The 25,320-nt window shown below is 37.0% G+C and overlaps 1 protein-coding gene across 2 annotated transcripts in view; it reads right to left on the reverse strand.

The window, feature by feature from the left end:
- pitpnm3 (PITPNM family member 3) overlaps positions 1-25,320 on the reverse strand; it is a 168,663-nt gene that overhangs the window by 63,323 nt on the left and 80,020 nt on the right. For both annotated transcript variants that reach the window (XM_073923775.1, XM_005157661.6), the window contains exons 4-5: positions 12,832-12,902; positions 12,524-12,741 (exon numbers count right to left, since the gene is read on the reverse strand). In XM_073923775.1, coding sequence (XP_073779876.1) covers positions 12,524-12,741; positions 12,832-12,902 — 289 coding nt within the window. The remainder of the gene's footprint in view (positions 1-12,523; positions 12,742-12,831; positions 12,903-25,320) is intronic.

The raw sequence follows: 25,320 nt of genomic DNA on the forward strand, positions 1-25,320 counted from the left end.
TCAAGAGTTCACACTTAGTTGACGCTTGACAAAATAAATGTATATTTGGGGACAGAGCCCTGAGCTCGGAGGATCCACGACCCTAGAGATCTCTCCTGTTGAGTCAGGTGGAGAGAGTCTAAGCTCAGGTAGGTCTCGAGAACTCCCCCGTTATTAAGGTATGAAAGAGGGAAGGAGTCTGGGTGGATGGGGGTTTTCTTAAAAAACTAAGATGACCAAGGTAAGGAAAGTAGATTATTTATGTGTGTTTGGATTTATCTGATTGGTTAGTCATGCGATTGTCATGCGAGATCAGCCATGGTCAACCAAAAGCACATAATCCTCTTGAAATTTGTTTATATATAACTTCACAAAACTGCTGGCACACTGTATCAGTAGCGCAGCAAGGCACAGCATCTATAGTCCCTGACAAAATTCTTTTTGCTTGTCAAACTTCCTCAAGGAGAAGAAGACCAAGATACTCCAGGATTGGCAAGCCCAGTCACCAGACATGAACATCAATGAACATATGTGGGGTAGGATAAGAGGAAGCAAGAAAGACAAAACAAAGAATATTGATGAACTCTGGAAGGCATTCAAGACTGCTTTCTTTGCTATTCCTGAGGTCTTCATCAATGAAATGTATGAATCCTTGCCAAACCAAATGGATGCAGTCCTTTAAGCTCATGGAAGTCAAACAAGATATTAAATTTGGATCTTACAGCACCACTACTTCATTTGTTTAATTTCTGTATAAGCGACAAAACTTTTGTCTTGTCAAATTTGACCTTTCTGTCTTGATTAAATGATTAATCTTTTTTCAGCGAAACTAATTTATTTCAGTGCATTAAACATCATTTGGGTGGGTTTTAGCTTTTCATATGAGCTATTTTTAACACTAATTGATTAATTAAAAGTCAGGTTAATAGCAGGTGTTTCTATAAAATAGATAAGCAACAAGACTTTTGTCAGGAACTGTATAACGACTCATGGTTTTGGTTTTGCTTTTGCTTTTAGACGCAGAAGGAATTTGAGCAGCATCCTGAAGCCGGCGGCACAAAGGATCAGAAACGGAGCGCCTCTCCTGTAATTATCCATCTGTCCAAATGAAGCGAATTCGGCAGCATGTGTATGTGTACCTGTAAATACTTTTTTCTGTTTAGAGCTTGTGCCTGTTACAATCTAATTTGAATGCAGAATCGAATTTGAACTTTCATGAAATCAAGCAAGAATTGTTAGAGAAAGAACTGCCATGCATTGATGCATTAACTGCTTCTCCCACCCCTTGTAGCTAGCTACACCACAACACTCACCAGATGATAAGAACTTTTAAGGTGTTTGGTGTTTTAAAATTGCCATTTTAGTTCAAACTTATGAACTGAATTTCAATCAATTTGAATTCTTCTTTTTATATGCAAACTTTAAACTGCAGTTGTACTTTCTGTTTGCCACCTCAATTCCAGTGCAATTAAAATTCAACTACAGATTTGTAATTCAACCACTATTCTCAATTCAAACTGAATGGTGCCAAAACCTGGCAACAAACTGGCAGTGATGTGCGCTACGATGACATGAAACTTCCCAGGTGTGTAGTTGTGATAAGCTGCTGATTGGCAAATGTGGCACAGGCTATACTCATGATAAACGACTGTTGAAGGTGACGCCTCCAAGTGGAAAAGAACACGTCCCAAATGGATCTGTCTGCTGGAGACCTGAAAAGTAGTCAAGCTTCTTTTATTATCCTGTTGTCTGGGGGAAAGATGTAGCTCTAGAAGGGTTGTGAAAGAATCATAGTGGAGTCAATTCTCTGATTATAATGACAACCCATAAGCTCATTGTAATCAATCTTTAGTGACATTGCCCCGTGCTACACAAAAACAGGTCCCATTTGCATCTTACACACTGCAAGAAAAAGGGCGCTTCTTTTTTGTTGTTTTTTTTTTTTTGTACTGCAATTTACTTCACCAAAATTCCTTCCAAACTGCACTCTGGCTGCTGAACTCTTCACAATGCTAGGGTAATGCGCTATGACCCGTTGTGAACAATAGTTCCTGTCATGTTTACATGAACTCTCCTGGCTGGAGAAGGACACAGCCATTACAGTAACAAGCCGGCAGATCAGGGGCCAACCCTATTAGACATGCTCCACAGCAGGAGAGGGTTCAAAGAGCACCTCCAAACCGCTCCTTATGCCCCCTCACTGCATTCATTATTTATTTACACCATCTGTAATTAATGTTTGGCCCATGCTAGCAGCTGCCATTGCAGCGGAGGTGCCGTTTTACCTCACTAATATGAATATGTCAAGCTGGGTAATGAAGTACAACAACCTGTCGTTTCCTGTAATGACTGTCCTTTCTGTGTGCTTTTTAAGCATTAATTCTCAATAGGTAGCTTTCGTGTCTAGACTTTAGATGCTATAATTGGTTGTTTTTCATCACTTCGAATGGTAGCATACAGAATGACTCTAAATACAAACAGTCTTGCAAGATTCTGCATGTAAATATTACAAGTTTGCTTAAAGTTCACTCAAAAATTAAAACTGTCATCATTTACATACCATTCATGTCTTATAAGTTCTCAAAAGAAGTTATTTTGAAAAATGTTGGAAAATATATTTAAAATATATTTATAATTTATATAAAATATATAATTTATATATATTTAAATATCTTTTTTTGTGTGCAAAAAGTTACCTCATTAAAATTTTGAACCACTTGAATGTGTAATGTCATGGGGACGCTGACAACAGAGGTGCCGATCCAATGCAGGGTTTATTAGAAGAATTGTCTGTTGCTTGCCTGACCACACAATGCAATCCAGAGTTGTGGTCAATACACAGGCGAACGGTCAGTATAGGGGGTTAGCAACCAACATAAACAAACAAACAAGGTGAGGGTCAAACACGGCAAAGCAAGGCAAGAAAAACGCATCGTAATGTTCACAGTAAGAGTATGACAAGACTGTGTTAGCAATCAGTGGAAAACCAAAACAGATGTGAGTATGTGGTGCATGACAGGATTTGTAGTCTATATGGTGACAGATTTGTAGTCCTGAGTAAAAGTGGATGATACCCAGTTATCTACAAGCCTGGATTGCTGGCAACCATTACACTGTAAAACACAACCGTCAACTTTATCAAATGAAATGAGTGTAGTGAACTCAAAATTTACTGAAAGTTAATTCTACTCATTTAAACAGAGTTTTGAACTTGGTGTTAAAGATAATGAGTTAATTAAATACCTCATTACTTCAACCTAAATGGAATAAGTTCACAATACTCATATAGATTAGTTTTTTTTTACTTAAATGGTTTGTGGCAATAGGTTTCCTTAAATGGTTTGAGTAGCCTTAACTTATTGGGTTTTACAGTACTCAGTTGGTTTTAGTTCTCTTGATTTATTGTGTTTTACTGTGCTCAAAATGCTTTATTTACTCAAATGGATTAAGTTTACAGTACCCATTAAGATCAGTTTTTGAACTCAAATGGTTTGTTGCAATCAGTTTCCTCAAATGGTTTGAGTTACCTTAACTTTTTGGGTTTTACAGTGTACAGAACAAGAGTACATTTTCATTTTTGGGTGAACTATGCCTTTAACAAAATCCCCTACTATAGGCTATGATCCTAATGATGACGTAGCTGTATTTTCGTTTTTTTCTGCACAGAGAAAGTTTGCATCTGCTAATGTGTTCTGATCAATTTTAACATCCCAGTACTGTTGCTTGGGTGCTCAAGGTGGGTACTAGCACTGATAGAGTGTTACAGTATAGGGTTGCTAGGTGGTTACTTTTAGGCCCATTAAGCCTATAGGGAAGTCTCTGCTGCCTTCCTTCTCATGTGAAAATTTAAAGTCAGATCTTTTTGAAAAGTAATAGTACACCTCTACTTGACAAGCAGCATGATGTGAGGTGTTATTCATGTCCAAAGCAAAATTGGCATTTTAAGAACTGTTTTCTGTCAAAAAAAAAAAAAAAACGACTTTATCTTTGAACCGCCTACACTTTAACCTGAGGGAAGTAAAGAAAAATCTCACTAGAAAATGGAAAGACTAGCCAAGAAGCTGAAAGATATTTAGAGAGAACAAGAAAGAGAATGAGCACTTAACTTTGCTGTTTTGTCATAAAATATTGATTAGCTGTTCATTCCCTCCCTTAAGCTGTGAATACTAAACTCTACAAGAAATGTTAGCTGAGTACAAACAAGCAGGGATTTAAACAAGCAAAGGCCTGCAAGAACATACAAAATGCTGAAAACATTGTACATTGCTGACAACTGGAATACAAGATACAAGAATACAGCTTGTATTCTTGGAATACAGGAAGAATACAACTTAAATTAGAGCTACAATGACCATTATAATTACAAATATCATTATTCTATTCTATTCTATTCTATTACAGGTGACGCGGAGGCGCAGTAGGTAGTGCTGCCGCCTCACAGCAAGAAGGTCGGTGTTTCGGCCTCGGCTGGGTCAGTTGGCATTTCTATGGGTTTGCATTTTCTCCCAGCGTTCACGTGGGTTTCCTCGGGGTGCTCCGGTTTCCCCCACAAGTCCAAAGACATGCTGTACCGGTGAATTGGGTAAGCTAAATTGTCCGTAGTGTTTGTGTGTAAATGAGTGTGTATGGATGTTTCAAAGTGATGGCTTGCAGCTGGAAGTGCATCCGCTGCGTAAAACACATCCTAGATAACTTGGCGGTTTATTCCGCTGTCGCGACCCCAGATTAAAGAAGGCACTAAGCCGAAAAGAAAATGAATGAATATTATATTATATTATACTATACTATACTATACTATACTATATTATATTATATTATATTATATTATATTATATTATATTATATTATATTATATTATATTATATTATATTATATTTTTTGCTGTTCTTTCTATTTATTCTGCAAATTACAGTTTACAGAAAATAATAGCTGTTATTATTTTAGGACAAAGTTCAGTAAAATATTGTCCTTACATGAACTAACTCTCAAGAACAGCTTCAACTGAATCTGCCAGCATTTCCCCACAAAATGAATTTCATGAATTTAGCCAATTTTACCTGAGGGTGTTCTTATGACCTCAGAACAAAACATCCAATTATTTTGCATATCATTTCATAATAACAAGCAGGAACTTACACAAGCAAAGGCCTGTGTGCATGAATGTAAAAAAAGTAATGATAGCTGAAACCATGGGACATTGTTGCTAATAGATATTCCAAGTTATTTCAAATGTTAAAAAAATGCTCAAACCATAGTACATTGCTGTTATCAGATATTGTAAGTTATTTCAAGTAATAACATTGTAGTCTCAAAATATGCAAGCTTTCCATCCAGAAGGCATTCATTGGTTAAAAGTAATTTATAATGTTACAAAATATTCCATTTCAAATAAATGATGTTCTTTTAAACTTTATTTTCATCAAAGTGTCCTGATTAAAAGAGACAAGGTACATTTATATAACAAAAAATATTCCATTCCTAATGCATCTTGTCATTTGACAATTTAATCAAAGGAAAAATAAATCCACAAAAAATAGCATAACTGCTGTTTTACTTCAGGTTTGTTTACTTAAGCAAATAAATGAAGCCTTTTTGTGCATAATGCTGTGTTCACACCAGAGGCGAAACAAGCGTCAAGCGAGAGTGATTTACATGTTAAATCAATGCAAAAACGCAAATAAACATCCTGCGCCATGATACACATGAATGAGGTGGCGAAAATGATGTAATTCGCGAAATGAAGCAGCGCGAGTTGAGCATTTTGCGAATTGCTCGAGTTCGAAAACCTGAACTTCAGCTGACATTCTCACCACGTAAAACAAACAGGAGCTTGCTCTTGTGGCGGCGTGATTATAACACAGTGCCTGTTGTCGGTGTCCCGAAGGAAAATCCTCTTACCCACACCAACACAAACCCACACCATCAAACTGGGCTTGGCTCAGTCGGAAGCACCGCTGAAAGCTTTCATCATCCAGGTATAGTTTCTGGAGGAGGTAATGAACTCAGAGCTGGATGCACCTCTGAATGGATTTAGTGGACTCAGACACAACTCCAAACGAATTAACGCTGCTTTTCAGTCCTCTTAAAGCACATAAAAATAGCTATTCTCTTATTAAAATCTATGTTAGCCATCTAGCAACAAAGCTAGAGTCACTGGGCAGACAGATGCGCTTATTGTGAAGTGAATTTGACGCGCGAATGAAGTGCATTTGACAGGCGAATGAAGCAAGTAAACTAAAAATGTTCACGCATCTATTTATGCGCGAATATTGTAATTTATCCGTGCGTGCCACGTCTGATGTGAACAAGGCATAAGAGGCATCAAAACACACATAAAGAGGTGGTCCAGAGTGTATTTTTAAAAGCTTGGTTGTGTTTACAAGATCCTAAGCAATGTGTGCTGATGCTTCACTTCACTTCAAAAAATCGTTTCATTTTTTCAAATATCTTACTTTGATTATATATAGCTACTCAGCTAACATGAAAATGACTGTCATATTTCCTAGTTCCTTCGAAAGGCCCACCCACAAGTGGCTCTGATTGGTCAGCTAACATAACGTGCTGTGATCCGCGGACTACACCTTTAAAAAAAATCTTACCGACCTAAATAAATTTTTACTCTTTTGATTGGTTATGACCATTTTAACATACTAAGGTGTGAATGAATAACAAACATTTATCCATCCACTCATTAATCTAAAGTGATGTTAATCCTATACTAATCCTCCAGCCCTCATTATGCTAGTATGTCTCACAATGAAAGAAGTGATCTCTGTCCTTTCAAAGACAAAACTTTCCAAGCTTACTCGGAGTAAATGAAGACCCCTGTACACCCTGCTAGCTTGCACCACAGGCGATGGGTTCTGGGTCTCAAAATAACCCAGTTCCAGCTGAGGAAGGCGAGAGGAAGGAGTTGTGATCAATAACTTCTTTAGACTGCCAAAAAACGTCTTGCAAAAACACGGATCAGGAACCCAGCCTTTCACAAACACAACAAAGTCATCCGTTTGAAGATCTAATTTGCGGAGGACTCCCATTATAAATCTCATTTCTGTTTGTAAAGCATTAGCTCTTATTAAAGGGATCTCTCTTCCGACCATTAGGGCCAATAAGGCTCAGATAAAAGATATTTATCTCAAAGCTGCATCTCTCCATCAATGAATCAACATAAGATGGCAATCATTTCCTCTTCCTTTCCATGATGTAATATGATGCATTAGCCATAATCAAGTCTATTATCAAGTATAAATTTGTTTTAAAAGTGGTGTCTTTTTTAGGTTAAGTGAACGAATACAGAGAAACTTACATTTCTGTCACAATTTTGGCAGTCTGCATGTTTTTATGCCATCAAACATAATAGTTTCAAATGAAATAATTAAGTTTCAGCTAAGATAATACTTCCATTAACAAATCACTGTTTCTTAATGCACTAGTTGAAATCTGTTATTACATTCTTTTCTCATTTGTCAACAAATTACCCATTAGGCAATTTTGTGTCTAAAAGACATCTACTTATACAACAGCTGTCTGCTTTGAGTCGAGCTGCCGATAAGCCAGTTGGGCTTTATTCTGCGATAACAACCTCCTGGATGTACTTTATCCCCAACTTAACCTATATCCTTCAATATATATATTTTTAAATATTAAGAAACAAGCAGGTATACTTAAAATATAATTAGTATTGTTTGAAGAAATTCAGGTCAAAGGCTACCAAAGAATTACAGTTTGTCTGTTTACCAAACACAGGAAGAAAATTACAACATTAATAATTACAGGTGGTGCTGCTCTCCTCAAGAGACAAATCTGTGTGCATTCCTTCCTATCTGAGCTGTGACAGAGGCCCAATTTGTTTAAATTCAGGAATTATACACTTGCACACCATGTTTGGTGAGAGAGAAAATCAATGTAGAAGCTTTTTTTTGCCAGAGTTGCTAATTGGAAATACTTTCGGGAGACAGAAAACACAAAGCTCCATAACATTTTGCCCCTCCTTCACTTTTGTGTGCTTCCTCCCCACAAACGCTAATGCTTGTGTGTGAGTGGCGTGCTTTGTGCATGTGAGACTCTGCTCCATACACACATCTGTAAGCACACCTCATTAGGAGAGGAAACTCATTAACAGCAGTGATGGCTTGGCAGGACGACCACAGGTCTCAAAAGACAATTCCCAAGGCTCTTAAACTGAGGAAATGAGAACATACATGCATGGCAGCTGTACTGACAGAAGATGCATGCTCTGTAAAAGATACGATGAGCTGTTTGCACCTCAAAAGTCTGTCAGTGTGAAAAGAGCAGTGAGCCTTGACTGAGTGATGCTCAGAAATACATAGCCAATGAATCAGAATATGAGATGAAAATGAAAACGTTTGTTTTTTGTTAATTTTGTAGAACAAATTCCTTAAGTTATAGTTTTTCTATTTAAAATTTAGAAGAATGTTATCAGATCTTTATAGGATAAAATGAATATTAATAGTTTACCTATATTTAATAAATTTTGTAAATTAAGATACACTGAATATTCTCAAGCGGTGTTATCTTTCTACACACATACATAAGCATACACTCACCGGCCACTTTATTAGGTACACCTTACTAGTACCAGGTTGGACCCCCATCTGCCTTTGGAACTGCCTTAATCCTTCGTGGCATAAATTCAACAAGGTACTGGAAATAATCCTCAGAGATTTTGGTCCATATTGACATGACAGCATCATGCAGATGCACATCCATGATGCGAGTCTCCTGTTCCACCACATCCCAAAGGTACACTATTAGATTGAGATCTGGTGACTTTGGAGGCCATTTGACTATAGTGTCATGTTCAAGAAACCAGTCTGAGATGATTCATGCTTTATGACTTGGTGTGTTATCCGATACACTGCTCGCTGCAGAGCCATTTGAACAGAGCTGAGCTCCAGCGAGGGGGAGCATGAGCTCTCGCTCCTCCTCCTGTAAGCTGTTTTAATGCGTGCACCAACCCCACCCCTAACCCTACCCCCAGTGACATCACTCGTAGAAGAAGTGCAAGAAAGGAGGAACGAGAGCTCAAGCTCCCCCTCGCTGGAGCTCAGCTCTGCCCAAATGGCTCTGCAGTGAGCACCACTTGGTGTTATCCTGGTGGAAGTAGCCTTCCGAAGATGGGTACACTGTGGTCATAAAGGGATGGACATGGTCAGCAACAATACTCAGGTAGACTGTGGCATTGACACGATGCTCAATTTGTACTGATAAGCCCAAAGTGTGTCAAGAAAATACCCCCACACCATTACACTACCACCGCCAGCCTGAAATGCTGGTAAAAGGTAGGATGGATCCATGCTTTCTTGCTGTTGACACCAAATTCTGACCATACCATCGGAATGTCGCAGCAGAAATTGAGACTCATCAGACCACGCAACATTTTTCCAATCTTCTATTGTCCAATTTTGCTGAGCCTGTGCCAATTGTAGCCTGTTTCCTGTTCTTAGCTGACAGAAGTAACACCCAGTGTGGTCTTCTGCTGCTTTAGCCTGTCCGCCTCAAGATTCGACGTGTTGTGTGTTAAGGGATGCTCTTCTGCATACCTTGGTTGTAACCATTGGTTACGTGAGTTACAGCAGTTACTGAAATACTCACACCAGCCCATATGACACCAACAACCATGTCACATTCAAAGTCATTTAAATCCCCTTTCTTCCCCATTCTTACGCTCGGTTTGAACTGCAGAAGATCATCTTGACCATGTCTACATGCCTGAATGCGTTAAGTTGCTGCCATGTGATTGGCTGAAATTTGTGTTAACGAGTAGACAGGTGTACCTAATAAAGTGGCCAGTGAGTGTATATTGTATTGACTTGCATATTGAGTTGTCATTAGATCTTTTTAGAGACTGTCTTTATCTGATGTGAATGTACTGAAATGTTTCTGTGTATAAATAAATTAAAAAAGCACATAAACTTCTTATTTGTGCATCAATACAATTTTAATATCAACTTTACAAGCAACATGATGCTTTGTTTAATCCAGCAACTTTAACTGGATATTTACACATTCCTTTTGGTCACCCAAAACCCAGCAGAAGACAAAATCAGCCACGCAACTCTTCTTGAGTCACCAGAGCCTACCAATGCTGTTTTTGTGGCTGACCCTGGCTTAAGTAATGTGTAAACTGACTGCACATGCTTTGATTTGATGTGCGGGAAGCAAAAAGGAAGTCGGGCTGATGAAAAGAATACCCTATTGTGTTATTCTGAGGGCGTGTGTAACTTTGTTTTTATGTGTATTCTGTATCCATGGAGCAAGATTATGACCTGCAACAATTCCTCAGCCTCTCCCAGTAGGCCGTTTTTTGGTATTATATTACTTTTATTATATCCCTTTCCCTGGCCCTGAACAAATGTAGACAAAAACCAGTCGTGATTTCAGCTTCTGTCTCTTTGTCCTTTGCTTAAGTCGGTTAACACTCGCAGCTCCAGTCGGTGTGAGCACTATAAAACCATAAAACCACAGCAAAACAGCAAATGCAGTTTGTGTGTCACTCGTGAACAGGGTTTATCATGTTAATCTCCACAGAACCCCCAGTGATAGACATTTTTTATTAGATCATGTTCACCATGGGAGCGGGCCGAGATTGTGATCATGTGATCAAACACCCTCTTCTGCTCTGTTTGTTTTGACTCTGTGGAGCTCCTACACCTTCATTGCTTCGCCCAGGTGATGACAAAGAGGACATAAAAGGCCTGAAGCTATAGAAGAAATCCCTCAGAAGGGCCCAAACCACTGAGCTCCTGAAGCAATGGATCCGCTTTCACGGCTTAAAGGGACTCTGTTCATTAAAAAGGCTGATTCTCACAGAAAGCATTAGCGTTACATGCTTACTTGGGGCTGTCTTCTTACCTCTTATTCGCTTCATCCCTTATGAACGAACATCTGCATAGAGGGTCGACAAATTCATTATGTCTCGTCAAGCAAACAAATCACTCTAGGCTTAAGCTTTGTATCTTATCTGCACTCTTGTTCAACCCGTGTGAGATGAAGGGATGCTGTGCAAAAGCTAATGCAATTAATAGATTGCTTATGAAATTTCCATAATCTTGGGAGTTGTTTTCAGGACTTTTAAGTTTGAAAATTGTCAAGTAAAAAGAAAGGCTGTGAATTTACATTGCAACATCTCCACTGGGAGGTCAGAGGCTCAGGCCCGTTTCCTGGATCGTTTGAGAAGTGTGAGTGCATTAAATCAGGCTCAGGCACGGTTCACTTGGCCGGCCCTGGCCCAGCGCCAGGTGTCTGAGTGCAATTCACTTGGGTTTTGCCGCAGTACGCTTGTGTGTGAATGCAAAACGCGTCTCAGTCCAAAACAGAAAGCAAGACGTGACTTTTTAGGGACCGTTTCAAATGGATTTATTAATCATTCTCACAATCTAAATAACATTGTTTCATGTTAAAGCACTGTGCATTAACCAATGTTCACAAGCACAACTTGGATATTAATAATGCATTAGTGTAAACTATATTAAATAAATGCTGTACAAGTTTATTCATGCTTAGTTAATGTGTGTATATACATTAACTCATGGACCATTATTCTAAAGTGTTCCCCAGGATTGCATAAATTAGGGCTGCATCCAAAAAATAAAGTATAATATAAACACTGCAATTCCTTCTGGACTTTTAAGCGTAAAAAAATAATGATTAAAGAAGTAGTGGTCATAAAAGTGGTAAACATTTTAATTCAATTAGATTCATGTTTATTTTTATTGCGCTTTTACAATGTAGATTGCGTCAAAGCAGCATAACATAGAAGTTTTAGTAAATTAAAAATGCGTCAGTCCAGTTTTTAGAGTTAAAGTTCACTTTAGTTCAGTTCAGTGTGGTTTAATTTTCACTACTGGAAGTCCAAACACTGAAGAGCAAATCCATCGATGTGCAGATCTACAAGTCCCAAACCTGTTCCAGTGGCGACAGTGGCGAGGAACAAACTTCAAAATTCGCATTTTTCAACGAATTTATGCTTTTATTCTATAAGCATAATAAATTTATCAAATATAACATTACAGTTATTTCTGTAAAATATTATATTATAATAAGAAATATTATATTATATTATATTATATTATATTATATTATATTATATTATATTATATTATATTATATTATGTTATATTATATTATATTATATCAGCAGCACAACTGCACTTATTTGCTCTTTTTATCTTACATAAATTCTGTAAAATGTTATTTCAACATGACAAGAACAACTGCAACTGAATTTGCCAGCATTTCCCCACAAAACAAACTAAAAAAAATTAGGAATTTTGCCAATTTTACCTGAGGGTGTTCTCATGACCTCACAAGAACAAAACATCTAATTATGTGGCATCTCGTTTTATAGTGTATATGCACAGCAAAGCAAAACATGCCATGCCAGGAAACTCAACCTGTCCAATCCATTACAAAACAGTGCTGTTGGAAGGAAACCACGCAAGCATATGTACAATGGTATTTACTTCAAAGAATACCATGGCGCTTTGCCAAAAAGTATAGTCATTAAAAGTCGCTTACTTACTTTGACACAAGACAGAAGGCCTCTGCGCATACGGCTGGGCATGGCACCAACTTAATGACCACATGCTGGGCTGCAGCTTGAAAATGAGCTTGAGATACTTTCTCCAGGACTGAAGACAACGTGTTTACATCTGTGGTCTTTGCTCCAGGCTCTCCACCCGCCGGGTCCAGAATGTTCCCCCCGTGAACCACCAACACCAGCACATGCGTTTGACATTTCTTTTTTGAGGACAAAGGACACAGAAAGGTCACAGCACAATATAACAAAAAAAGCAAGAGTTTACTGAATATTTAAAGAGAAAATAGTACCTCAGCTTCCTCTAGGCCGTCAATGCTAGTCTGAGGGATACATTTTGTCCTCCTTACACGGTACAGACTCTCTGACCCCATTAAGGAAGGAGAATGAGATGGATAGATGGGAATATATATAAAAAAACAAGAGAGAGAGAAAGAGAAAGTGATTATAGGCACTTTGCACAGATGCACAGCAAACCACAAATGATTATTGATTCTGCAAAGCACACTCATAGGCCTTTCATTAATGATCTTACCATCCATTTATATTCTTCATAACACGACAGAGAAAATGTAGTGTTATTATTAAAACCCCATTCTGGAACCATCATATTTTAAAACAAGTCAATATGAAACAGATCGAGTTTGGGATTTGTATCAGTCAAACTCTTCATTTTTATGTCTGCTGGTGTGAAAAACATAAATAAAATATAACAAACAACAGGAAGTAAACAGGACCAACAAAAAGCTTTTCAATGTCTTTAAATCTCCAAATAAGGCTGCTGGCCTTCAGCCAATGTCATTACACCTCACCTTCACCATTCCACGTTCTATTTTTTTCTATTTGTAGCTTCCCTCTCTATTCTGCCATCTCATTCTCACTCTCATGATCTAGTGCTCCTGTTCTGGCTGGCCTCCAGTCATTCTGACAGCATGCAGCTTGCATTCATGCCTTCTCAAAACCTTTTATCATTCTACCCACTTTTAGGAAGGAAATGTTGAAAACTAACAATCCACAGTTTGAAAATTAAAAGAAAATTCTAGCTTCTAAAAGTGATTGTTCCAGCGAACACAAAGGAGATTACAATGAAGAACAACCCACAGTTTGCTTGGTCTTATTTGACGTCATTCTAACAGGAATAGAACAGGAGCAGTTTTTTTAACATATCAGAAAAGTCCAGGGTTCACACTGTGTGGTTTTTAATAATCCTTTATTATTTTTGATTGTAAGATTGTTTGAACATGAACCCCATGTCAATGTAAGATCTCACTTGACATAATGTAAGACTGAATGACAATTCAAGAGTCGACACTTAGCTAATGATTGGTAATAAGCTAGTTTGGCATGCTGTCCCGGGAGAGAGCCCTGAGCTCATGAGATCCTCAAGCCCAGGGCTCCCTCCCATTTGCAGGGCGAGAGGGTAGTTTTAGCTCAGGTAGATCTCGAGATCCTGAGTTTAGCAATCCTCATGATACTGAACATGATACCTCACAGCAAACTTACACAATATTTAGAGTTATACCAATACTATTTTGATTATAAAAACAGAACAAATATTTCAACATTTCCCCAATGAATATTGAAATTGTTGTGCTGATTGTGTAATCAGGTATAGTGTGCTCCTATTGGTTCTTGGTTTGACACTCTTTGTAAGAGGTCACACATTGCAGGAAAGAGTGTGAAATCTTCTGACACTGCCTTAAATGTAATTAGTTTCAACAGCCGTTTTAATTGGCTGTCAGTGAACATATCAAACATTTAAAGTTCACAGATTTTAGCCTACTGTAAGAATATAGAATTTGTTTTTAAAAGTCCAAAATTTGTTTTGGTCGAAATCGCAGTGTGTGCTAAGCTGACATATATTCTGAAGCATGGTATAAACAAACTGAAATGTGGCATTTCAAAAAGGACACTGATCAAATTCAGAAAAACCATTCAGATCCTCCCAGTTGGTGGTGTTAATCTAACACCTGAGCTTATCATACAGAAAAGATGGTCAGCTATTTTAAAGTGACTGAAATCCTCAGGTTATCCAGATGAAGGTCAATGGAACATTAAGAAGTTTCTTCCAAATCTGTGATTTGTAGCATAGTGCATCTATTCTAAACAATGTAAAAAAAAATGCAGGTGTCACAAGAAGATATGGGAACTAGAGATGTAAGTATAGGAGCAGTTTATTTTAAAGGATGGAAGGGTGAAATGGAACTCAATGTAGCTGATGTGCAGGATGGCGATGGATGACCAGATGGATAAGGGGACCGGAGGTGTATACAGAGGAGCCAGGCCAGATATTCAGACAGGAGGATCCAGAGAAACAACCAGAGGAGGGACCGGGAGAAACCACACTAGGAAGGAGACACCCAGACACTGGAGATCACAGGGAACGAGAGAGTAAACTTGGAAACAAAGTTTTAGACACTAACCATATGGAGAGTGCAGTCCCTGGTATTAGCAATGAAGCCAGAAACTGAATGAGGGTTTTTAAAGGTTCTTACGGGGCTGGAGTGATGAATGGGACTAATGTACAGGTTTGGGGCTGATTAGTATTCAGGTGACAGTAACCGGGGTGATTGTGAAGAGTGAGAGTAAAACTGTGGAAACACTGGACTTTTCTCCCAATAGACTTCCATTCATCCGCAGTATGAGTTCACTGCATTGGAAAGTTCAAGCTTGGTGAACTGTGACATGATTGTCAGAGACATCACATGATTGAGTGATAATGCTGCAGTCACACTAGAGTTTAAGTGTGCGAAGTTCTGTTATATAATGCTGTGAAAAGGGGCAGGATTAAACAAGATGATTAGACATTAAAAAAAGCGAGCGATTGGTCCCTGTTTGAAATTTTGCAAGCTTAAACTATAGTGCGATCACAGCTTATAGGTCAGTAGGTGATTATAAGACATAAAACAAAATTTTCATCTAATTAAATATTGTCGGGGTGAAAATTCCCATAATTCTGATAAGTAGCCCAAACTGTCAGTCAGCAAATGTAGATTTGCACGATGGAGCATCTATGTTACTACCATCCTTGGCAAGTGCATGCACAGAAGCATTATTTAGCCACTGAAATCTTCCAGCGAAAGATTGATGTGAATTTCTTCTGTTTTATAAGGGACATTTAGAGCATATATAATGTAGATTTTTATTTAGTTTAAAAACAAAACATGAGTAAAATAGTGCTATTCTGCCTAGCCTGCTTTACTGAGGTGGTGTTGGTTTAATATTCACATCACATCGGTTCATTTTTGAACAATGACAACCTGTGATGCGCTTCCTGTATTGTTTATCATGCTATTCTAAACATTCGGTCTGTATGTGTGGCTTAGTAATACTGTAAGTGTAATTCCTACAGTTTCTTGTTCGGAATTGTAGTATTATAATGTAATGTAAAGTTTAACTGGCGAATGACATGAACTAGTGGGTTGTCTGCTGTCACCTTTAGGTGCACGTGTTTATGTATCAGGAGATGCGGCTTTGGACGACAGGGGTGGGATTGTGTTTCAAAAATATTATGCTAACCGTTTAGCATTTTGGCAGATCACCTACTGTACCTTTAATTCTGCGGTCACACTTTTTGTGTGAGTTTAAACTTGTGAAATTCTGTCATATGGCGTTGTATAAAGGGGCGGGATTAAACAAGCCGATTGGACATAAAAATAAAAATAAATAAAAATTTGAGCAATTGGTCCATATTTTAAATTCCTGTACAGAGAGGTCATGCTTTGATCCTCAGTTGGTCTCAGGCAGTCACATGATGCGATTTCGTTGGTCAGCATTCACCAAGCATCAACTCTCTAAGGCAGCTAACTGCAAAACTTGTGACAGAAAAGTGCAGTGTGACCCCGGCTTAAGGAGAACCTGGCCTGGCTGTGACAGCTAGGTTCTACACAATCCATTTGGGACTACATAAAGGAATTGAGTTAACTTATTAAGTAGATTGAACAATTAAACAATTGAGCTTAAAAAACTCAATAACTATTTAATAAATAAATAGTTTTAACAAACAGCAAACCACATTCCTGAGTGTACAATGTGATTTATTAAGGTTCTCCAAAAAATCCAGTTCATACACAAATGCATGAGAGGAGAGAATAATGTAGAGAATATCAATGAATGCTTGTGTTGATATTCTTCTCCATATCACCTCTTATTAAATGAGCACATTTATTAAATGAACCTACTCTTCAATAGTTATTCAAGTCCAATCTCATCTTAATCTGAAAAACAGTGGCAGGTGAGAATTTGCACAAACACTGCATTTGCGCATCCTCCTTCTTGCAGACAAAAGTGGGAACCTGCACCTAGATGATGTCATGACAACCCTGACATCAAACAGACTGTGCCCATGATAGACCAGACCGCTTCTCTTAATGCCATATTCATTCACTCCTAAATCGCTGGGTCTCCAAGGAGCAATTGTGTTCAGTGAAAAGCTGCACCCGACTGCTGAAAATCCTCCCAATAGTGAGAGCCTGTACTCACCCCAGCTGCAGGCTTTTATTCACAACCGAGCCATGAGGAAAACAGCCGGGGTGCAGAGCTTGGTTCTCTCTTGTGCTTAACACTGTATACACACTGCCAATCAGCCGCGGCATTATCAGGCACAGTGCCACTGTCTTACTATTGCCTGTCTGACTGCCACTCCAGATGCGTGAAATACACAAACTAATTCAGCTTATGTAATGAGCCATACATATAGATCTTTAGATAGACAGGGTCCGATAAGATGGATGGATGGATGTTGGAGAAAAACACAGACGGATGGATGGATGGAAAGATGGATGGATGGATGACAGACGGAAAGATGACAGATGGATGGATGGATGAATGCATGGATGTTAACAAATGGATGTAAGGATGACGGATGGAAGGATGAATGACTGATGGACAGAGATAGATGGATGGACAGATGTATAGATGCTAGACAGGGGGACAGACAGACAGATGTATGGATAGATCAACAGAAAGATGGATGGATGACAGATGAATGAATAGATGGATGGATGGCTAGATGGATGGTGGACGGGAGGACAGACAGAAAGATGGATGAATACATCAATGGATTGATAGGTATGGCTGGATGACAGATGGATGAATGGATAGATCAATAGAAAGATAGGTATGAATGGATGACAGCTGGATAGATGGATGAATGGATAAATAAATAGATTAATGGGTGGGTGAATTGATGGATGCTGGAGAGGAGCACAGACAGACGGATGGATGGCTGGATAATGGATGGATGGATGGATGGATGGATGGATGGATGGATGGACGGACGGACGGATGATGCATGAATGTATGGATGATGGATGGATGACAGATAGATAGTGACGGTTGGACAAATGGACAGATAGAGGGCTGAATGGAGGGATAGACAGACAGACAGATGGATGTATGGATAGATCAACAGAAAAATAGGTATGGATGGATGACAGATGGATGGATGGATGGATGGATGGATGGATGGATGGATGGATGGATGGATGGATGGTGGGCAGGAGGACAGGCAGAAAGATGGATGGTTGGATAGATGAATGGATTGATAGATATGGATGGATGACAGATGGATGGATGGATAAATGGATGAATGGAGGACACATGTTCTGCATCCATTTACAGTAGGGCTGATTTTACCTTTCATAAATGTTACATTTTTTTGAAGAATACTCAATATGTGATACAATATTTTGAAAACATTTATAACAGACATATTTTTGCAAATTCGCTCTTCAAGTGACCAAAGTGCTGCACATAAGACAAAGTAAAATAGAAAAACACAAAATAAAAACATAGAAATAAGACAGGAGAAATGATGTAGCAGTAGAAAGGACTATTAAAATAATATTAAAAAGCCAAGCTAAAACGGCACATTTTTAGGAGGGATTTAAAAACAGATGGTGGTGATATTGATGATAATCTCAAGGGCAAGGTATTCCATATACTCCGATAACCAAGCAAATCGTTTTCCCTGTGTTTCAAACAAAAATAAATAATATAAATGTCACAACCATTTTTTTTTCTATTGGTATAGTTATACAAGTGTGAAAACATCACGATATAACAGATAAAAACTTGAAACAGAGTGCAGTTACTTCTTTGCTATCTTATTGCTTTTTTAAAATGTTTTTTTTTATATACTTAAACCATTACAGATTGTTAGCCAAAAACAATGTCCACTCTGCTTGGTTTCAAAGATAAGCATGATGAGTTAAAAAAGTCTTTTCAGAGGGAGTATTAATGGTGGCCAAACAAAAAAATCGATCATTTATCACAAACCATTACGATATTTAATGTAATGTGTATTTATATGGCGCATTTATTGTGTATGACCCAGAAACGCTTCACAATCATTTTCTCCAAACAACCACCTGTGTGCAGCATCCACTTGGATGATGCAATGTCAGCCACAGCACAATGGCGCCAGTGAACTCACCACACACCAGCTTTTAGTGGAATGGAGAGCCAGTGATAGAACCAATTCGGTGGATGGGGATGATTGTGAGGCCATTATCGGTAGGAGCCGATGGTGGGAATTTGGCCAAGGGCTACACCTTTTCGAGAAGTGCTATGGGATCTTTAATGACCACATAGAGTCAGGACCTTGGTTTAATTTCTCATCTGAAAGACATCGCTCACTGAGCATCCTGTTCACAATACTGGGGCATAAGTACTCACACAGACCACAGGTTGAGCACCCTCACTAACACCATTTCCAACACCAACCTATTTCCCATGTGGTCTCTCATCCAGGTATTGACCAGGCTCAGCCCTGCTTAGCTTCAGTGAGAATCGGTCTTGGGCTGCAGGGTGAGATAGCTGTGGATATGTTTATATCACAGTATTTTGACACTTCCAATATATTACGCAACCTCTTTATGGGTCATTCTTATTGTTTTGTTGCAATTTCAGTTTACTAAAACAATGATTACAATATTATCACACACAATAAATATGTCACACACCCCCATTCCACATTAAGCTTGCTCACAGTGTCAGTGAGGTTAATGCTGAGAACTCCAGCAGATTAGTTTCAATTGGGCTCAAAAGGTGAGAAAATTATGGCAAAGAGATGGAGAGAAAAGCATAACAAGCAATAACGACAGGGCAATGAAATGAAAAGGTGCATGCCCGAGCAAAAATGAAAGACAAGAATATTGATCTGGCCCCATTCCTCACAGCCTCTGCTCCAGAATGCCACTTCTCCATAAATGCATCGGGGACATTCTGTTCTTACTGTATTCACTCTGCTCTGGAGTTGCCTGTCTCTCTTGCTTTAGCTCATGTTTCCCACAGCAGCCCAGTCACCCAGCACTATACCCCGAAAGATTTATAGCATCCTGTAGAGGAACACAGAAGAAAGCGACAGGGAGAGAAACAGACAGGGAGGATGTGTGAAGAAGACACAGAAGAATGTGATGAAAAAAAAAGGAGATGGACAGACAGATTTGACCTGTGATAACTCCAAGGAAAAGCACATCAAACCAACAACTCTCTTCTTCTAAAAGAGTCAAATAAAAGCTAACTAAAATAAATAAATAGAAAATAGCGTGTGCAATATGAAGCTATATATCAAAGCGACAAAATAAAACACATCTAAGTGACAAATATCTTCTTTTAAAAGAGTAAAATGTTTTTACAAATAAATAAATAAACAAAAAATAGAAACTAGAGCTGCGCAATATGACACTATTTATCAAAATGAGGGGGAAAAGCTCATCAAACTTACAACTATCTTCGTTTAAAAGAGTAAATTCTAAATAATAAAAATGAATGAATGAATGAATGAATGAATGAATGAATGAATGAATGAATGAATGAATGAATGAATGAAAGAAAACTAGAGCTGTGCAATATGACACTATTTATCAAATAGAGGGGGGGTGGAGCACATCTAACTTACAACTATCTTCGTTTAAAAAGAGTAAAATATGAATAATAAAAATAAATTAATTATTGAATGAATGAATAGAAACTAGGGCTGTGCAATATCTCAAATAGAGAAAAAAAAATTTCTCTTCATATTACTGTAAGTTCTATCAGTTATTTCATGGTGTCACAAAATACATGGTTTACGGTAATCATTTTTCATAATTTAAATGAATTTCAATGCAATATTACATGCTAATACAGGAATGCAGACAGAAAGGTAAACAAAAGCTTTGTGAGAACGTTGCAGTCTTGAAAGTACAATGTTTACATTTAGCATTTTATTTAGCAATGCTTTATATTTTTATGTTGGTCTTGTAATCAGCAGGTTTATAAAAATATTTTAGTAATATAAAATAGTAAAATATTAAACAAAATAAATAAATAAATAACAAATAGAAACTAGGCATGTGCAATATCACACTGTCAAGTGGAGAAAATAAAAATATATATATTTCGCTTCATATTATGTTCTATCATTTATTTAGTATCACAAAATACATGCTTTATGGTAATACTTTTTCATAATTTAAATGCATTTCAATGCAATAATACACGCCATTAGGGGGATCTACATGGCTACATGAATAACAGCTTTGTGAGAAAGTTGCAATCCTAACTACAAGTACAATGTTTACATTTAGCATTTTATTTAGCAATATTTTGGACAATATTTAAAAAATATATATATTTTATTAATAATAATTTGATATCTTTTTTATCCTACATGTGCCATGTTGTTTTAAATAAAGTGAGAAATATGATCGCATATGAATGAGTAAATGTTTGAGTATATACTTTAAAATGTACAGTTATTTATGTGTCAATATACATATACCTGTCAATATATAACTATTAAATCATTGAATTTATATGAGATACGAGATGACTTGTATTGTGATATCAGATTTTTATCATATGATAAAAGGAGCCCTAATAAACACTACACAAATATTCAGCCAACAAGAAAACATGCTCCTTAAACTAGTTTGAAGGACACTAAATCCCAACAAGTTGACAATGAATAAAAGCAATTCTCAGCTGAAAGGAAAGCAAACCACTGCAGGTCAAATGGGTCTTTACTGAGCCCATTACTCGGTTTGATTCCAGAGTCATATCATTTAACAAAATGTGAATCTCTGACAGGTAAACCTGAACAAATCTGAGCCAGGAGAACACCAAGGTGAGCTTTTCCCTTCAGGCTGAAAACACAGTCTGCATCATAAAACAAATCTGTTATTTTGACACAATATATCTTACATAAACCATTAAAACGGTTTTCTTTTCGCTATAATGACAAAAAACTTCTCAGAATCAGCACGGTTTTAAGCACAATCATTTACTTCAGCATTGAGGCTTCTTCTGGTATGACATTTTCTTTTTGTGATTAATTGCTGAAGCTTTTATTATGATATACTGTATTATCATGATATTGACCTGAACTGCAAAACAGATTACTTTAACATATATGATAATAACCAAAAAATACTTAGTGTATTGCTTATTTTTTATACATGTTCAGAGTAAATAAATGTGCTAAAACAAATGATAATGTAGATAACACTTTACAATATAGTCCCGTTGGTAAACAATAGTTTTTGCATTAAAAACAAATGTTGGAAATAACCATATTATAGGTATTTGCTAAAGTTAATCAGAAAAAAAACAACAAAATATATATTTATCAACAGCATTTAATAAAACATGTACAACTTTTGATTTTATTGCATTATTAGACATTTACTAAGAAAAAAACATCACCTAATATCAATACATGCTTTTATAGTTGAGTTAAATTAACTGATATTGATTAATGGAACTTAATGAACAGTTAACAAACAACAGCCCTTTGAATAGTCACAGAAGTTTTGATGTAGTATAGTATATATAGTATATGTTTTAGTTCTACTCACTTTACCTAAAAGATTTTAATTGAATTAATACCATTGCAAATATTTTTCATTTTAACATGATTGCTTTATGTTAAACGGACTTAAAATTGTTACTCTTTGGCTTAACTTGAAGCCTTCTTTTTTAAAGTACATGTCTCAATCAAGCACCTCAGTCAAGCTGTTGTGGCAGAATAAAAATTGTTAATACAAATGAATTAATAGAATAACAAAAAGAATATTCATGCTTTATTTAAATCATTTTTGATTATTACTTCTAGCTTGACCATTGTTGAAGAAGTGCATGGGAAAAAAGGGCTGGTTTTCAATATTATATAACATCTACATAAAAAAATAAATATCAAAATCTTATAAATCTTTAAAAAAAATTATACTATTTATAAATTTACTGTCATCATTTTTAAATTACAATATTTAAATGTCAAGGGTGACTTTTGTATATCTATTTACACAGCTAACTTGGAAAGAGCTAAATATTAGTATTCATTTTCTTGTGATATTGAATATACGTATATAAGTATATACGTTCAACCAAATGGCTATTTTTTGAGTGCAGATTAACATGTGAAAATAAATAGCTAATTAACTCCTCATCCATTTGGTGCCAATACAACAATCAGAAAATTCTGAAAAGGCACTCTAAGTGTAATAAACAATCACCCTCTGTATTTTGAATGACCCAAAATATCAGTATTAAGCATGGTCATTATGATGATATACTGAATTATTGTATATTTTCTATTGGTGTGATGAGACGCTTACTTCACGAGAATGAGACGAGACTTTTTACACTATTTTTAAGAAATCTTCAATGATGAAATGTATAAATAGAAAATATCTTATTTTATTAGCTGTTATATTAACTATTTAGGTGCTTTTTTAAATCAACTTGTAATGATTGTAATTTTTCTATAATGAACTTCTATTTTAATGACTTCTAAACAGTAATGCAGCGGTTCCGAACAGGGGGGTCCCAGCCCACAAGGGGGCCTCAATTAGCTCTGTGGGTAGGTCGCGTCATATTTGTACATTTTTTTAGCAGTTCATTTTATCCCCTGGCTGACCAATTGACAAATTTATAATTCATCCCCCACAAAAACAACCGAGTCTCACTGATTCGTCTTCAGCAGCTAATAGTAAATGACCCAAGCATACTGGACCCAGGTGAGGAAGCTTCAAACATTTCGGATCGCAGCACAAGCAATACTGGAAATGCAGGAAATAACAAGATAGTTATCTGAACTATGATTTTATTCCTTTTTCTCAAAGCACAGTGTCCCTGACCCAGCCACATGCATTTTTTTGTCATTCTTACTGGAAACTTACAGTTGAAGTTATAATTATTAGCCCCCTGAATTATTAGCCCTCCTGTTATTTTTTCCCCAATTTCTGTTTAATGGAGAGAAGATTTGACAAATTTTTTACATAATAGTTTTAATAACTCATCACTAATAACTAATTTATTTTATCTTTGCCATGATGACAGTAAATATTATTTTACTAGATATTTTTCAAGACACTTCTTTACAGCTTAAAGTGATATTTAAAGGCTTAACTAGATTAATTAGGTTAACTAGGCAGGTTAGGGTAATTAGGCATGTCATTGTATAATAATGGTTTGTTCTGTAGAATATCGAAAAAAAAATTTGCTTAAAGGGGCTAATAATTTTGACCTTAAAATGTGTTTTTAAAAAAGTAAAAACTGTTTTCATTCTAGCCAAAATAAAACAAGACTTTCTCCAGAAGACTAAATATTATCAGACATGCTGTGAAAAATTCCTTGCACTGTTAAACATCATTTGGGAAAAAATTTTAAAAGAAAAAAAATTCAAAGGGGGGATGGTAATTCTGACTTCCACTGTATATGTGGAGAGGGCCTTACAATATTTTCCAGGGGAAAAAGAGGTCTCTGTCAAAAAAAGGTGGCAAACCACTGCAGTAATGGACATGCACACACTGCAAAATATTTAGCTATAAACTCCACTGACTGGCTTCTCCCCCGTAAAATTTCCCATTAGGAATTAAACTCCTTTCCACAAATTGAAATTAGAACTTGTGTAATTTTTGGTACTTAATTTTTAATTTTTTTTGCAGTTTTTAGATTTCAATCATGCACCATCACAAACTCTGAGCTATGAGTTGTCTTAATGCAATTTGATACCACACGCCGACAGCATAAACGTGTGTTCGGTGATGATGAAGGCTTGTGTCTCAAGTCTCCAGAAGTTCAGTGTGTATGTATGTGTGTGTGTGTGTGTGTGTGTATGTGTGTGTGTGTGTGTGTGTGTGTGTGTATGTCAGCGCACACTTAGAGATGTGTCTTTGGTCTTTTACTAACAGAATAGTGTCAAACAGCCGTGTGTCTTATCCTGTCACAAAATGTGGCTAAAAGACCTACATGACGGTAATAGTTTGATTACAGGCTTTACTCTGCACTTAGCTCTTCAATAATGCGACTGAAATAGGAATACTCCACATGTCCAAGTTCCATTTGCGTTTACCATGATTATGACTTTAAGCATATCTGAAGTGCTAATCCATCTCATGGATTATGAAGCATGATTAATGAGTGTGGCTGCAGTTGTTAGACACGACACCTGCTGAACTCGCCCAAGCAACAAGTGTGTTGCTCGCACTTGATTTGCAGTTCAAATCAAACCCTGCCTCCAATCTTCAGTGCTAAATTCCATGCTCCATCATAACATCACAACTGATGAGACAACTTTTCACCTTGACGAGAAATCTCGTCACGATTTAATCTCGCGAGATCTCGGCTGACGAGATCTTGTAACATCCCTAATATTGTCATATGTTTGATTTCAATTTATCCTAAAAAAAAGTATATTCCAACACTCATTCATATACAACTGTTTTATTTTATATGCTGTATATAAAGAGCAGTCATGAAGGAGAAAATATACCATAGAGATATTTGCATTTAAG

The sequence above is a fragment of the Danio rerio genome, chromosome 15, assembly GCF_049306965.1.
Source record: "Danio rerio strain Tuebingen ecotype United States chromosome 15, GRCz12tu, whole genome shotgun sequence".
Taxonomy (NCBI): Eukaryota; Metazoa; Chordata; class Actinopteri; order Cypriniformes; family Danionidae; genus Danio; species Danio rerio.